Source organism: Heptranchias perlo, chromosome 19 (genome assembly GCF_035084215.1).
Source record: "Heptranchias perlo isolate sHepPer1 chromosome 19, sHepPer1.hap1, whole genome shotgun sequence".
Taxonomy (NCBI): domain Eukaryota; kingdom Metazoa; phylum Chordata; class Chondrichthyes; order Hexanchiformes; family Hexanchidae; genus Heptranchias; species Heptranchias perlo.
In genome coordinates this window covers 45,047,591-45,064,175 of record NC_090343.1, presented here as the reverse complement: position 1 = coordinate 45,064,175, position 16,585 = coordinate 45,047,591, and the positions used below count along the sequence as shown (strand labels likewise).

The 16,585-nt window shown below is 42.8% G+C and overlaps 1 protein-coding gene across 1 annotated transcript in view; it reads right to left on the bottom strand.

Moving 5' to 3' along the window:
- slc35c2 (solute carrier family 35 member C2) overlaps nt 1-6,321 on the bottom strand; it is a 30,487-nt gene extending 24,166 nt beyond the window's left edge. The window contains exons 1-3 of the mRNA XM_068000666.1: nt 6,004-6,321; nt 1,714-1,864; nt 305-368 (exon numbers count right to left, since the gene is read on the bottom strand). Of these exons, the coding sequence (XP_067856767.1) occupies nt 305-368; nt 1,714-1,864; nt 6,004-6,123 (335 nt within the window). The 5' untranslated portion in view covers nt 6,124-6,321. The remainder of the gene's footprint in view (nt 1-304; nt 369-1,713; nt 1,865-6,003) is intronic.
- Between the last annotated feature and the right edge of the window lie 10,264 nt (nt 6,322-16,585).

Here is a 16,585-nt window from a genome sequence, read left to right as displayed (position 1 = left end):
ATACTAACAGACCAAATTAATAAAAGCCCAGCGACATTCCTCCTCCTGTGCGGAGAAATAACTCAGGACTAAACAATGGGCAGCAATGACTGGAGTATTAAGGTTCTTAATGAGGACCATCAGGGTCCCATAAATCAGTGATTAGTTGAAAAACACATTACCAATAACCTTATAATCAAAAAGCTTATAAAAAACCCTCGAACAAAAGCAGTTGATTGGAAACATAGTTATTCAAAAGGTCAAAGCATGTTGACAGTTACACAGAACGTCATTACCGCTCCAAGTAGCAAGATGGGTGACTTACAGTGAGACTGTAATAAACAGGAAGCTCCAATTAGACAGTCCGATGTCCAAGGCAGTCGCCAGGGCTGTAACAGCGAGACATAAAAAAGGACTGAGTAGGAAAAATTGGCACAATGAAGTTAATCACTAGCTGATCTCCCACAGTGGTACTAATGGATGAAAAAAAATTGTGTCTCTACATGTTTATCAGCTGCCCACTCTAATCCTTTGTGCCCTTTACGCCTTTCTTTTCATCTGCCACAATTTGTCTGTTTGCTTCTCCCACACCTTTTAGCACTCTTTCTATAAGTTTCCCCTTCCCGCTTGTTGCCTCTCTTTCTATTGTCACTGTAAAGCTCTCACACATGTTCTTTTACCAATATTCAATTTCTATGCCGTACCTTCATTAAAAGCCAAGGTACAGAACAAGTTGGCAGTCAACATGTACCATGTTAGAGATAGATACAGGGACTGGGTGACGATAGGCTGCCTGGGAGGTGGTGCAACATGTATGGAAGGCAAGAATTGGGGGGGGGGGGGGGGGAGGGGGAAAGAGGTGGCTAAACCCTGGGGTTGGCATGTGGGCAGAAGCAGTGGGACTAGACAACTAACTGGGGCTCAGTGGTCTATGGCCCGAGAGCTCTTAGGAGGCCATTTGAGTGAGGTAACGGAGGACCTGCTCTCATGAAACTGTCAGTTGGGTTGTTTTAAATACTCGCAAAGGTGAGGGAGACATTGCCTCAGGCCAATTTGACGTTGTACTGAGTCCAGTGTCACTCCAGCCTGATGAAAAGTTTCATTCTATAAGTGTAACAAAACTTAAACTTTATATCCTAACTTTTTCACTAGTTTTAATGCAGAAAGCAGACAACAACTTGGATTTATATAACACCTTTAACATAGTAAAACATCCCAAGGCGCTTCACAGGCAGGGGTTTAGGGAGGGAATCCAGAGCTTAGGGCCTAGGCAGCTGAAGAGACGACTGCCAATGGTGGAGCGATTAAAATCAGGGATGCACAAGAGGCCAGAATTGGAGGAGTGATTTGAAAACAAGGACCAGGAGCCAGTGTAGGTCAGCGAGCACAAGGGCGATGGGTGAACGGGACTTGGTATGAGTTAGGGAATGTACAGCAGAGTATTCCTGCCCGTGTTCTCCCAACTGAAAAATTAATCATTCGAAGAGTGTAACATTGGGCTTATGTTCAAGCACGCACCACACGAGCACAGTGCTACTTTCTAGATGCACTCAGTGCGATTGACAGCCAACATAACTACAGTCTGTCAGCTGAAAGCAGTTCCTGCAGCCTGGGATTCTGTCCCCCCACCATGTGTCTGTGTGAAGCAGACTCCCAATCTGTACAAATTTCACAGATTGCCAGTGCCTGGTGTGGGTGACAAAGAGAGATGGCGAGAGTAGGGAATAAAGTTACCTGTAGCAGCAACCCTCTTCAGATACAGTTTCCATGACAGGCAGATGTGTGACTTGCCAGTATACCACGAGGTGAGTGTTCGGCTTATTCCGGAGAACACAAAGATAATCACAAGGTGAACCAAAGTCATGAAGATAGGGTAATGAAAGTTCTAAGAAATGGGGGAAAAATACAATATTGCTTAACAATCATTAAAAAAAATTATAAATGTCCAATGCTTTCGCTGGGATTTTGGATGATACGGTTTTATAATGACAGGAGTCCAATATCATGTACTGTACAGTGTATTATGTAATATACAATGTATTAATCGGTTCATATGGTCAAACTATGTCCCTTTAACGTCACAAAGTCTATTTGCTATGAATTAAACACAGTGAGGTCAGAATCCAGGATGAAATACTGAGCTTACTTTTACTTTTTATTTATAAAAAGTATTTTTTCTAAGGTCAGAGGCTGAAGGAATTGCAAACTCTGTCAAGAAGTTATTTGTAAACAATTTTACAACACCAAGTTATAGTCCAGCAATTTTATTTTAAATTCACAAGCTTTCGGAGGCTTCCTCCTTCGTCAGGTAAATGTTCAGGAGCTCCTTGAAGCCTACGCATTTATACATCACAGAACAATACATGGTGTTTACAGACTGCCCCTGCAACTGCCCGTTGCCAAGGCAATCACCGTGTTCAGACAGAGAGGTGTCACCTGCAGAACCCCCGAATACACATTCAACAAAAAAACAAACAGGAAAAAAAAGAGAGGCAGAAACATCCGGAAGGCAGAGAAAGCCAGCAAATGACCCATTATATTAAAAACAGATAACATTTGTTCGCTGGTGGGGTAACGTGTAGCGTGACATGAACCCAAGATCCCGGTTGAGGCCGTCCTCATGGGTGCGGAACTTGGCTATCAATTTCTGCTCGACGATTTTGCGTTGTCGTGTGTCTCGAAGGCCGCCTTGGAGTACGCTTACCCGAAGGTCGGTGGATGAATGTCCATGACTGCTGAAGTGTTCCCCGACTGGGAGGGAACCCTCCTGTTTGGCGATTGTTGCGTGGTGTCCGTTCATCCGTTGTCGCAGCGTCTGCATGGTCTCGCCAATGTACCATGCTCTGGGGCATCCTTTCCTGCAACGTATGATGCCCCAGAGCATGGTACATTGGCGAGACCATGCAGACGCTGCGACAACGGATGAACGGACACCGCGCAACAATCGCCAAACAGGAGGGTTCCCTCCCAGTCGGGGAACACTTCAGCAGTCATGGACATTCATCCACCGACCTTCGGGTAAGCGTACTCCAAGGCGGCCTTCGAGACACACGACAACGCAAAATCGTCGAGCAGAAATTGATAGCCAAGTTCCGCACCCATGAGGACGGCCTCAACCGGGATCTTGGGTTCATGTCACGCTACACGTTACCCCACCAGCGAACAAATGTTATCTGTTTTTAATATAATGGGTCATTTGCTGGCTTTCTCTGCCTTCCGGATGTTTCTGCCTCTCTCTTTTTTTTCCTGTTTGTTTTTTTGTTGAATGTGTATTCGGGGGTTCTGCAGGTGACACCTCTCTGTCTGAACACGGTGATTGCCTTGGCAACGGGCAGTTGCAGGGGCAGTCTGTAAACACCATGTATTGTTCTGTGATGTATAAATGCGTAGGCTTCAAGGAGCTCCTGAACATTTACCTGACGAAGGAGGAAGCCTCCGAAAGCTTGTGAATTTAAAATAAAATTGCTGGACTATAACTTGGTGTTGTAAAATTGTTTACAATTGTCAACCCCAGTCCATCACCGGCATCTCCACATCAAGAAGTTATTTGCTGTTGCTGGGAGAGTTTTCTGTACATTGCAAGTGATTGGCTATTTTTAAAAAGAGCTACTTTTTTGAAGCATGACAGAAATTTGCATGTAAACAGGTGTGAGGAAGAAAACATGCACCTCACATACCATTTAAAAAATATATTTTCTTTATATCAAAAAAAATAATTTCCTCTTTCCAAGTTGCTATTCTTAATATGCAAGCCTAAATAGTAAGGATCAACAGGCCATTCAACCTTGGGGGATTATCGTAGCTGATATCTGCACATGCACACTTTCCACACGGTGAATCATCAAACAGCATCTCGTAAAGCTCATCAACAGCGAGTTAACGTACAACCCAAGTCTGTACAGAAAGCTTAAACCTCTCCTTTAGACGAGAAACAAAACGTGAAAGAAAATTAACAAGCAGATTGAAAGGCCTCTCACAGCCTTCTCTGTAACTGTTAGCTCGACTCAGTTGGGAGATGATCGGGAGCAGTAATTCTGGCTGATTTCTCCTTCCCTTCCCAAGCCCACTAGCCTTGAAGCCAATTGTATGAAGCACTTTACTGCTGCACCAACCAAGATCAGCCCACTCAGCACAGACTGCGAATTGAACCCAGGACCTTCTTGTCTATATGATTTAGTGCTACATCAGCACTAACAACTGAGATATCAGGGTAGCAATTCTGTCTCTTAACTACTTCGACCACTTGTGCAATTAAACAAACTCCAACAAATAAATCCGTCCGAGATACCAATCCTTAGTACAAACATTTAGAATGTAAAAAAGACATTTTAGTCCCATTTAGTTGTTATTCTGGATTCACTTTAAGCAGTTCCACCCGATAGAACGGTCTATCCTGTCAGAACAGTGGTGAGTGTTGTTGCTGACAAAAGGATCAGGAGATTAACCAGATAAGTCCAATAATCATAGCCGTATGCAAGTAAAATGTTTGCTAAGACAGTATGTAAGGAATCTTACAACACCAGGTTATAGTCCAACAGTTTTATTTGAAAATCACAAGCTTTCGGAGGCTTTCTCCTTCGTCAGGTGAAGTATACTAAGGCAGTATAACAATGTCTTGCAATACAGGTGCAGATCAACAACTAACATGCATTTAAACAAAATAAGATTTAATATAGACCTTCCAAATTACCTTCATTTCATAGGCAACACCATAACTTGTCATCACGCACCTTTTTAACATGAGTGCATTTATATTATCACAATACTGGGTTTGCTGGTAGATTCCTATCAAACAGAATGAAGGGTTTGTGCAAAACCCAGATCATCCCCTGGTTGATTTGGTACTTAGTCAAATCTTCCCCCCCTCAAAGTACTCCTCAGGTCAGAAGGTTTGCTCATACAACTCAGGGGCTGCCTTATAAAATGTCTTGCTTTTTAAGAAAAGAAATGAAATCACAGGTCTACAGAGGACCTTTAATCAACTCTGCCCATTGCTCTTCCCTCAACCCAAGGCCCAGTCTGCAACTGACAGCTCAGGTTTTTGATTTTATTTATGAAATGTATTACTTTGCCCTGAAAGAGATGTCAATGACATCCTTGGCTTGTGCATCTTTGCCATAATCCTTGACAACACAGCTGCAGCCTACAACTTTGCGAGGCTTCCCTTCTCGATCCATTTTGCACAGGCCTACCCATTCACCAAGTTTCTTCTTGTCATCAACCTTAATCAGGTGGATCTGATGCTCAGCACAGAGTGCCTCTACCAGCTTAACATACAGTGCCTCATTACAGTTGCCTGCCAGGACATAGAAGTGGGTCGTTTGTCATTTTAAATAGTAATTTTGTGTCAGCTATGGTTCAGTGGTAGCTCTCCTACCTCAAAGTCAGAAGTCATGGGGTTCAAGGCCTACTCGAGACTTGAGCACATAAACCAGGCTGACACTTCAGTGCAGTACTGACGTAGTGCTGAACTGTCAGAGGTGCCATCTTTCAGATGAGACGTTAAACCGAGGCCCCATCTGTCCCCTCAGGTGAATGTAAAAGATCCCATGGCACTATTTGAAGAAGAGCAGGGGCGTTCTCCCCGGTGTCCAGGCCAATATTTATCTCTCAACCAACATCATTAAAACAGATTATCTGGTCTTTATCACATTGCTGTTTGTGGAACCTTGCTGTGCGCAGATTGGCTGCCGCGTTCCTACATAACAGTGACTAAACTTCAAAATTGCTGTGAAGCGCTTTGGGACATCCTGAGGTTGTGAAAGGCACTATATAAATGCAAGTCTTTCTTTAGATAAATGCAAGTTGTTGTTGATTATCACCTTTGCAGCTTCAGTGAAGACCACAACAACAGGTCACAGCACCACCGCGGCCGAGACCACAACAACAGGTCACAGCACCACCGCGGCCGAGACCACAACAACAGGTCACAGCACCACCGCGGCCGAGACCACAACAACAGGTCACAGCACCACCGCCACGACTCACAGCACAAGCTATCATGGATGTCAGCACGTAACTCACCTTCATCACCCACTTGTTGTAGAAGGTGATCCCTATGGAGAAGCAGTAGTACAGGAGCACCAGTATAACGGTCAGCAGGGCTTTCCTCAGGAAGGACAGGCACAGGACAACCTCAGTCATGGCCCGGCCTGGCCCAGTCCCAACTCCTCGCTCCCTCCAACCGATGCCCAGGATCCTCAATCCGGCCACTACTCAGGGCTCAGTAGCGACTGCAGGCTGGTGAGGGTGCCTCGCTCGCCGGCCTGCCGACTCCATGCTGCTGCCCTGGCGGCCTGCAGTCACCGGCTCCGCTCACCGCCCGCCCGCCCGTCACTGACTGACTGACTGACTACTGACTGACGTGGCCTCCCGCCGCGCACCGTACCCTGGGCGGAGTTACTCGGAGTTATAATTTAATTATTCTCCCGTTGAACGATCGGTCTGCTCCTTCTCAAACGTACCCGTTGTAGATTTAATTTTTTTTTACGCGAAAGGATTGCATTTTTTTTTTGTCCGTTAGCTTTTTTTAATTTAAACAAACAGTCGAACCCGTCCCCGCCCGCCGGCCATGTTGGTAAGGTCAAGGATTGTGGCGCTGAATGAACGATTGCCTGCAGGAGGGCCATGGGAGGATGGCCATTTATTACATAGAATTAACAGCACACAAACAGGCCATTTGCATCAACTGCTTTATGCTCCACACGAGCCTCCTCCCACCTTACTTCACCTCACCCTATCAACATATCCTATTCCTTTCTCCCTCATGTGTTTATCTGGCTTCCCCTAAAATGTATCTCTGCTATTCACCTCAACTACTCCTTGTGGTAGCGAGTTCCACATTCTAACCACTCTTTGAGTAAAGAAGTTTCTCCTGAACTCGATGTTGGATTTGTTGGTGGCTATCTTATGTTTATGGCCCCTAGTTTTGGTCTCCCCCACAAGTAGAAACATCTCTACATCTACCCTACCAAACCCTTTCATAATCTTATCAGATCACCCCTTACTCTTCTCTTTTCTAGATTACTGATCCATTTAAATATAATGCATCAGTGTTTTATTTTTGAAGAGTGACATACATCAAAATGGTTCAGATGTTTAAATGAGTGCTTGTCACTTGACTGAATGAATGATACAAAACAGGTTTGCTGCAGGGCACTTAATTCATCTTTAAATGCAAATCCTGCATTTGCCTACATAACAGTGACCTCACTTCAAAAATAATCCATCACTTGTAAAAAGCACTTTGGGACACCGTGAGGACAGGATCAGGCGCTGTATAAAAGCAAGAAAAAATGTCTGATCATGATAAGTGGGTTTTGTTTTCGCAGCTATTACCAGGGTCTCCAAAAGAAATGATGTGGAGATGCCGGTGATGGACATTTTTCACATCGTTCACCTGACGAAGGAGGAAGCCTCCGAAAGCTTGTGAATTTAAAATAAAATTGCTGGACTATAACTTGGTGTTGTAAAATTGTTTACAATTCTCCAAAAGAAAGGCTTTGTGAAAAGATAGCATTTTTCTCACCCTCAGGATATCCCAAAGCACTTTACAGCCAACAAAGTGCTTTTGAAGTCTAGCTACTGTTGCAATGTAGGGAAAATGCAGCAGCCAAATTGCTCACAGCATGGTCCCTCAAACAGCAATGAGATAAATGACCAGACATGTTGGTTAAGGGATAAATATTAGTAATGTTGGTTAAGGGATAAATATTAGTCAGGATGCTGGGGAGAACTCCCCTGCTCTTCTTCAAATTGTTCCATGGGATCTTTTACGTCCACCTGAGAGGGCAGACGGGGCCTCGGTTTAACGTCTCATCCAAAAGACAGCACATGTTCTGTTATATTGTATCTTCCCAAAGAGCTTGTATTGTTAAGTAGGAGTGTTCTTTACATTCTCCAGATCTAAACAATATAACATTGCCACATTCTCTTAACTTCTCTAAACCCTCTTCTAACATCCTTAATCCTTCAAGTAACTTCCTAAAACCTTATAATTTTGGTCAATGATGTTTGACTTTAAATACCTCAAGCTACTGGTACTGATTGTCACTTCAGATAATCTAACCAATTAAATCAAATTTATCTTTGGGAGTCACATTGAAAGTACAATTCAGCTTTCAAATATACCATAGAAATTGTAGCCAAATTTAACTTTTCCTACATCAAACTTGCTCCCATGCCTCTGGTACTTGCATGGATACTGGTGGGATTTCATGCTATAATGATAATGTCCTCCCATCGCCTCAACTACAGTATAGTATTGGCCCCAAGAACAGGAGAATTAAATCCCTCTGCCTTAATTCTACTGATGATGTGGAGATGCCGGTGATGGACTGGGGTTGACAACTGTAAACAATTTTACAACACCAAGTTATAGTCCAACAATTTTATTTGAAAATCACAAGCTTTCGGAGGCTTCCTCCTTCCTCAGGTGAATGTCAAGAAATCCTCGAACCTTTTGCATTTATAAATCACAGAACAATACCTAGTGATTACAGATAGTCTTTCCAACTGCCCGTTGCCAAGGCAATCAAAGTGTTCAGACAGAGAGGTGTTACCTACAGGGCCACCGAATATACAAACAACCAAAAAAAAAACAGAGAGAGAGAGGCAGAAACATAGAAAAAACATCCGGAAGGAAGAGAAAGACAGCAAATGACCCGTTATATTAAAAACAGATAACTTTTGTTCGCTGGTGGGGTTACGTGTAGGGTGACATGAACCCAAGATCCCGGTTGAGGCCGTCCTCATGGGTGCGGAACTTGGCTATCAATTTCTGCTCGACGATTTTGCGTTGTCGTGTGTCTCGAAGGCCGCCTTGGAGTACACTTACCCGAAGGTCGGTGGCTGAATGTCCTTGACTGCTGAAGTGTTCCCCGACTGGGAGGGAACCCTCCTGTCTGGCGATTGTTGCGCGGTGTTTGTATATTCGGTGGCCCTGTAGGTAACACCTCTCTGTCTGACCACTTTGATTGCCTTGGCAACGGGCAGTTGGAAAGACTATCTGTAATCACCAGGTATTGTTCTGTGATTTATAAATGCAAAAGGTTCGAGGATTTCTTGACATTCACCTGAGGAAGGAGGAAGCCTCCGGAATTCTACTGCCCACTCCTCATTCATGCTAATACACCTTCAGCATTGCTACCATATGAGTTTTTTTTTAACCCCTGGGTAAAGAGTTCCTTTGTCTGGTCAATAATGCCTGCAACCCTACGCAGTGTTTGTTCTTCCATTTGAGTGCTCAAATCATGTAAGAAATTCACCGACAACTTCCCTAGAAACTGCTCTAGCAATTTTGTGTCCATCGAACAGGAACTGTCTGCATTAAGGAACTCAAACAATATAAAACCTCCAATAAATAAAATATAAATTATAAGTATCAAATGAATATCTCATTTAAGTTATTACTTTGTGTTGCTAAAAGTAGTTATAAGTTGTAAAGTTAGTTGTCAATAGTATGTTTATTTACAAACCAAAACGTTCAGAATGACGTGCTACATTTAGGGTACGCTTTCAACTATTCGAACATCAAATTGAAATCACACAATTATATCAAATAAAGGAATTGTAGGATAGAAATTATTCAGCAGACAACTGCTTACTGTGTTTGTATGGCATTCATTGGTCACTATTTTCACATATGCGTTAATCTGTTTGTCTTAAATGGGTTAACAGATCCAATAAAATAGCAAAGGAATGTCATATGAACATGTTAAGCATTCTTCCACTAATCGGCCAATTTATGGATTATGTGCTTAAATCAAATGTTAGACCAAGTCACGCTCACCCATCACCCCTGTGCTCGCTGACCTACATTGGCTCCCGGTCTGGCATCGCCTCGATTTTAAAATTCTCACCTTTGTGTTCAAATCCCTCCATGGCCTCGCCCCTCCCTATCTCTGTAACCTCCTCCAGCCCTACAACCCTCTGAGATCTCTGCACTCCTCCAATTCTTGCCTCTTGTGCATCCCCGATTTTAATCGCTCTACTATTGGTGGCTGTGCCTTCAGCTGCTTAAGCCCGAAACTCTGGAATTCCCTCCCTAAATCTCTCTGCCTCCCTATCTCTCTCTCCTCCTTTACATCGTTCCCTAAAACCTACCTCTTTGACCAAGCTTTTGGTCACCTGTCCCAACATCTCCTTATGTGGCTCGGTGTCAAATTTTGTTTGATAATTGCTCCTGTGAAGCGCCTTGGGATGTTTTACTATGTTAAAGGCGCTATATAAATGCAAGTTGTTGTTGTTGTAGTAAACCTGATTCATCGTAATGAATATACCTGAATGAATAAAAGTTACTGAAAGCAGATAAACCTCTTCTCATAGCCTGCGTTCATTACACTCCAAATCAGGGATAACCATGTGGGAAATGCTTGTGTCAGGTTATATAACAATCTCCTAAATGTTGCAGGAGTTCATTGGATTTCTTTTATTAAATGGTTGCAAACTGCAAATATTTCCAGTAACTAAATTTCATTGACGCAAGTTGTTGGTGAAGTTAATTAATATGCAAAAAGTATTCATTCTTTCTGTCATCGGTGTTAGGCTGAATTTAAAAAAAGCCTTACCAAAAAACCTTGCTCTGATGTAGAGATTTAACTAAGTTACTTTTCATCTCTACATTTGTGTTGTCGTAAAAAGATAAATTTAACAATCAATAGGTCTATATTTACCTATATTGTACAACTGGTACATCTAGTGTGCACCTCCTGTCCATCACACTTGAAGTGTCACACTTCCTGAGTCACACTCAGGTGTCACAACCTCATAACACACAAATTTCTCAGTTGATTGGCTTATATATAAAAATCCTCTAGCTCAATTCACTTTTTCTGTCAGGTTGCCATATTTCCATATGCAAACTTATTAATTGTGATTCAATTTTATTAATTGTATTTCAGTCATATGCAATTTCCTTGGAAAAGAGAGGTCAAACTAATCAAATTTCTCAAAATATTTTTAGAACAATTTTTCAACATTAATTTCTTCCCCTCAGCTTGCCAACCATTGGCTCGAAATAAGGTTTCTAACATAATAAAACATTTTAAAAATATATATATTGCAATGCTTTATCCATAAAATTGTATTTTGTGTCTTTGAGTGCCTTCTTTTAGGATTTAACTTGGAGGCCTCAGCCTCTCACAAAAACCTGGGCTTGCGGTTGATATTTATCCTACAGCTATCACTCTGTGCCCGCAATTCCTTGGATGCCACAGCCTGAGCATGTGGAGAGTACAGAATTTCCCAGCATTAACAGAACGATTCTTCCAGTGCACACACTGAAGCTTCCCCATCCTTGTGTTGTGACAGGATTTCTGAGTTTATTTGTTTTTCTGAATGATTTGAAAACCAGAAGGAGGATGAATTTTAAAAGCTTTTTGCACTGTCAGTTTCACATTCAAAATATTATATCACATAATGCATAATTTTTATTTCAGAGAGACAACCTGGTGTTTATAAGCACACCCCTTGCAGTATAATGGAAATGCTTGAGGTAATTCATTTTTTGTATAAAAGTCTGGTAACAATGCAATCCAGAGATTTTAGTGGGACTTTTAATCTAAGAAAATTATGTTTATCTGAGGGAAATTCTAGAACCATTTTATGATTGGCCACAAGACTGACCACTCAAAGCATGCAAGAACATGCTCTTTGTAAAACATACATTATTACAAAGACATTGAGAATTGTTGACAGAACAAAGACAGGAACCATTTTTGGGATTAATGGTAAGAATAAATGTGACTTTTTTTGTACAACAAAATGGAAACAGCATAAACCATTTACTTTGTAGCTTTAAAGAGGCACAAATCTACATTTTGCCTGGTATAATGTTCCACCAAAAGCAGGGTATCCTCCGACTGATTATGAGCAGCATCACAAGAGATTTTCCAGTCTACATATAAAAATCAGGAATTATATTACAAAGCGTCAAAACCATAAAAAAGGGAGACATAAAAGCAGTCATTTCATGCTGATTTCTTCTGACCCAGCGCTGGAATTTACAAGCACCTGTCACTCTGCAAAATTAAACTTTAAATCCCCTCAGGATGTGCCATTTTACAGAATTTAGACTTTGTGGCTTTAAAAGGACGGGCCACATTAAATGCAGATTCATCGTTAGCAGCAGAATAATACATTGTGCGTCACATGGTATAACACTCCTGTCATTATAAAACAATGTATTCTTCAACTTGAGCAATATCATGGGAGATCTGCTGGTGTATTTTAAAATGTATGATATAAACAGAATATACCACTGGTTGACTGGGGTGGGCAGAGCAGCAACATGGCATAAAGAGCCTAACGCAAAGATCCACTAAATGGAAGGTGCAGATTCCACTCCCTAGTCAGCTTAGAGCCTTAACCTCAGCTTTTTCTATATTGCCCCCTCAAGCAATCACAGGGCAGGTGAAGCAAGAAGTAGATAGAGAGTAAAGCTGTCTCTACCTTAACAATGTACTTTATCCCAACTCTTATAAAGCTAACTCCATTGCATCAGTGTGACAGTTTTATTTCTCGCCTATGAGTCAGAAGGTTGTGGGTTCAAGTCCCAGTCCAGATCACAATATCTAGGCTGACACTTCAGTGCAGTTCTGAGACAGTGCCACACTGTCGGAGGATGCCGTCTTTCAAATGAGACGTCTGCCCACTCAAGTGGATGTAAAAGATCCCATGGCACTATTTTGAAGAAGAGCAGTGGGGTTCTTCCCGGTGTCCTGGCCAATATTTATCCCTCAACCAATATCACTAAAAAAAATTTTGAACAGGTTATCTGATCATTTATCTCATTGCTGTTTGTGGGATCGTGCTGTACGCAAATTAACTGTCGCCAAAATAAATTCTTTCTTTCTTTCCCCCTTGCCTGAGCCTCTGAAAGATACTGCCGACTTCCTGAAGGAAAACAGTATCATCATTGTGGAACCCGTGTTTTATTTATCTCTTGTAACATTGTGTATAGGTAGTTTGGAATCTGGAGCACAGTTGTGAGGGTAGATTTTACTGCCCCCCCCTTCCCCAACCCCTGTTATGTCATTGGTTAATGTAATAAGCTCTGTCAATGCCATTGTCACATTAGAGTCCATAGTTTGTGCATTTCCATAGAGTGGTTATCCTTGCACTTTGTATTCCATCAGGCCACATGCACAGGCTCTGGAGAGTCACCAGCTATCTCCAGGTGAACAAGAGCTGTCACACCGCCAATACCTTACCATCTGTTGGAGCCTCATTTTTGCAACTATGACTTCAGCAGTGCACTGCTTAACACCGCCCTTATCCAACTCCATCAGTGCCACCTCTCCTACATTTAGCTTTTCAGTTGGTTTTAACCGTTTGAAGATTTCTGTAGAATTTTAGCACAATATTTGTGTGTGGGATGTGGGCGACCACAACTAAAACTAGATGAAAACTAGAGCAAGATGTGAACCAAGACATCTTTTTTGACCTGGGTCATTCTCCAATTCTATTTTCTAACATTCCCCATTAAAAATCTGCAACTACATTTTTTTTAAGGAATGTTGTATCAAAGAGACATGGTGGAGGTGGGGGTTAGTTGGCTCAGTGGGATTACCCCTGCTCATCCATCGTGGGTCCTAGGTTTGAATGTAACACAGACTCAAGGGCTGAAAGTCTCCTGTCTTTGTCTTGGCTGTAAGAGTCTTACATGAAATGAGTTGGAACAATTTCATCTCAGTTCCTGTGCAGCGCAAACTCACAGTACAATGTTCCCCATGATTGAGAATCAATTGGTTTTAAATTGGTATTCTTACCTGGACCACTGGTATTACAGGTGTGAGAGGTAAAAAGAAAGAATTTACATTTTTATAGTGTCTTTCATGACCTCAAGAAGTCCCAAAGCGCTTTACAGCCAATGAAGTACTCACCTCCGAGTCAGATGGTCATGGGTTCAAGACCCACTCTAGAGACTTGAACACATAATCCAGGCTGACATTTCAGTGCAGTACTGAGGGAGTGCTGCACTGTTGGAGGTGCCGTCTTTCGGATGAGGCATTAAACCAAGGCTCCGTCTGCTTTCTCAGGTAGACGGAAAAGATCCCATGGCACTATTTCAAAGAAGAGCAAGAGAGTTCTCCCTCATGTCCTCAATATCTATCCCTCAATCAATGTCATTAAAAAAACAGATCATTTGATCATTTATCAGCGAGTTCCCACACTTGCTGTTTGTGGGACCTCGCTGTGCGCAAATTTGCTGCTGCATTTCCTACATTACAACAGTACTTCAAAAGTACTTCATTGGCTGTAAAGCGCTTTGGGATGTCCTGAGGTTGTGAAAGGCGCTATATAAACGCAAGTTTTTCTTTTATTATTCCCTTTTTTATGGATTGTGTTGAACTTGAGTCACAGCTTCACAGCCTGTCAAACAACACTGATGTTCATCCAAAAGAACACAGTCACTGGTGGGGTGAGTGACCATTAGTTTGTTGCCATTTAGGGGACGCTTTTAACTTGGGGCAGGATCGGTGCACACAGGTGCCGGGGCTAGCGACAAGCACACCGGCCCTCCGCAGCATGAGGCCTAGAGTATTTTAATCTAACGGGCCTCATTTAAATGGAGCTTGCCGCGGGCAGGAGCGGGATTTCAGCCTCCCACTCCTCCTGGCCCACAAGGAAAACGAATAAAGGATATTTAAAACAATTTACCTCGCTGGGCCTTTTCTGGCCCTTGTGCAGCTCCCGGCTGGATTGGCCTGGCGGGTAAAGCACCACATGCACCCACGCTCAGGCCTCAGGCTAAAATTGCAGTTAAGGCCCCGATTACATCATCGGGGCCTGATCTCCATATTTAAAGCAGGACTCACTGCCTTCCAGCGAGTGTCCTGCGTGCCTGCTGAAAACAGCAGTTTAAAATCAAATCCTCCAGGAATCCTCCGGGATCTGGGGGGAAGGCAGGTAAATTACTGCTCTTATGTTAACTGCCCCCCCTTGCCCCGTTTCCATCGGGAGGGGGCTAAAATTTCCCGCTTAGTTGCACCGATCAGGAATGGATGCAAATGTGTCTCCCAGTTAGGTAGGGGCTCATGTCTGTGCAATCCCTGTCACCTCCTATAGGGGACACTGGCACTAGGGTGGCAGCCTGCGAGCAGTCCATGTGTTGGCTGGAGACGCATCAAGCCAGGTGGGACAGGAAGGGGACTACAAATAAAAGCACGGTCACTGAGATCTGCAGGTTAACATTTGCTAGCGAAAGGCTTTCAGCCAATTCTTCCTCCTGCATGTTCTGCTCTGCCCCAGGGTACACATAGACAGCAGATGTCGGCCTGAGTGTGGTCCGAGATTGGTAGCTGCAGTTCAGGTTCCAGCCAGGCAGAATCCTGTTTACATTGCATTGCTCCTGACTGTTTAGGAGAGAGCTCTGCGTGTTCCTGGATACACCCGAGGACAAAGCTAGCCCCAAAAACATTAGAAACTCAGATCTTCAGATTTACCAGAATTAAATTATGAGGACAGGTTGCATAAACCTGGCTTGTATTTCTTTGAGTTTAGGAGGTTGAGGGGTGACCCGATCGAGGTTTTTAAAATGTTAGAAGGATTTGATAGGGTAGATACAGAGAAACTGTTTCCTCTGGTGGGGGAATCAAGATCAAGGGGGCACAATCTTAAAATTAAAGCTAGGCCGTTCAGGAGCGAAATCAGGACGCACTTTTTCACATAAAGAGCAGTAGAAATCTGGAATTCTCTCCCCCACAAAGGCAGTAGATGCTGGGGTACAATTGGAGCTTTCAAGACTGAGATCGGTAGATTTTTGTTGGGTAAGGGTATCAAGGGATATGGAGCAAAGGTGGGTAAATGGAGTTGAGGTACAGATCAGCCATGATCCAATCGCATGGCGGAGTAGGCTCAAGGGGCTGAATGGCCTACTCCTATTTCTAATGTTCCTACGTTACTAAATTTAAATGTTTAGAGAGTGCGAGGCAAGAATCTCAGTCCTCTAAACACCTGCGTCCTCTCTCAATGCTGCATATGCTTTTTTTGTGTAGTGGTGACTTAGTATTCCAAGTGTGAGCTGACCATTGTAAAGCCCAGAGGCGTAGCCACAGGTGGGCATACACAGGGAGAGCAGAACAACAGGATTAAAGCCCAATGAAAAAAGGGATGGGCTGTGTGGAAAGATCAAACTGTGCAGTCTAGACTTAATCCTGTTAAAAACATAAAGTAAAGGCAGGATATTAATTCAAATTAAACCAGGAAAGTGGGGCTAGGAGGATATAATTTAAATTAGTGAATATAGAAAACAGATATTACAAAGACCTTCCTTGTAAAGTCAGAGCAGTGGAAAGCATTCAAGGGGCAGATTCAAGGGGTTCAGAGTAAACATGTTCCCACAAAGATAAAGGGTGGGGCTGCCAAATCTAGAGCCCCCTGGATGTCACAAAGTATACAGGGTAAGATAAGGCAAAAAAGGAAAGCTTATGTCAGACACCGAGAGCTCAATACTAGAGAAAGCCTAGAGGAGTATAAAAAGTGCAGGGGTGAAATTAAAAAGGAAATTAGGAAAGCAAAGAGAGGGCATGAAAAAATATTGGAAGTAAAATCACAGTAAATTCAAAGATGTTTTATAAATACATTAAGAGCAAGAGGATAACTA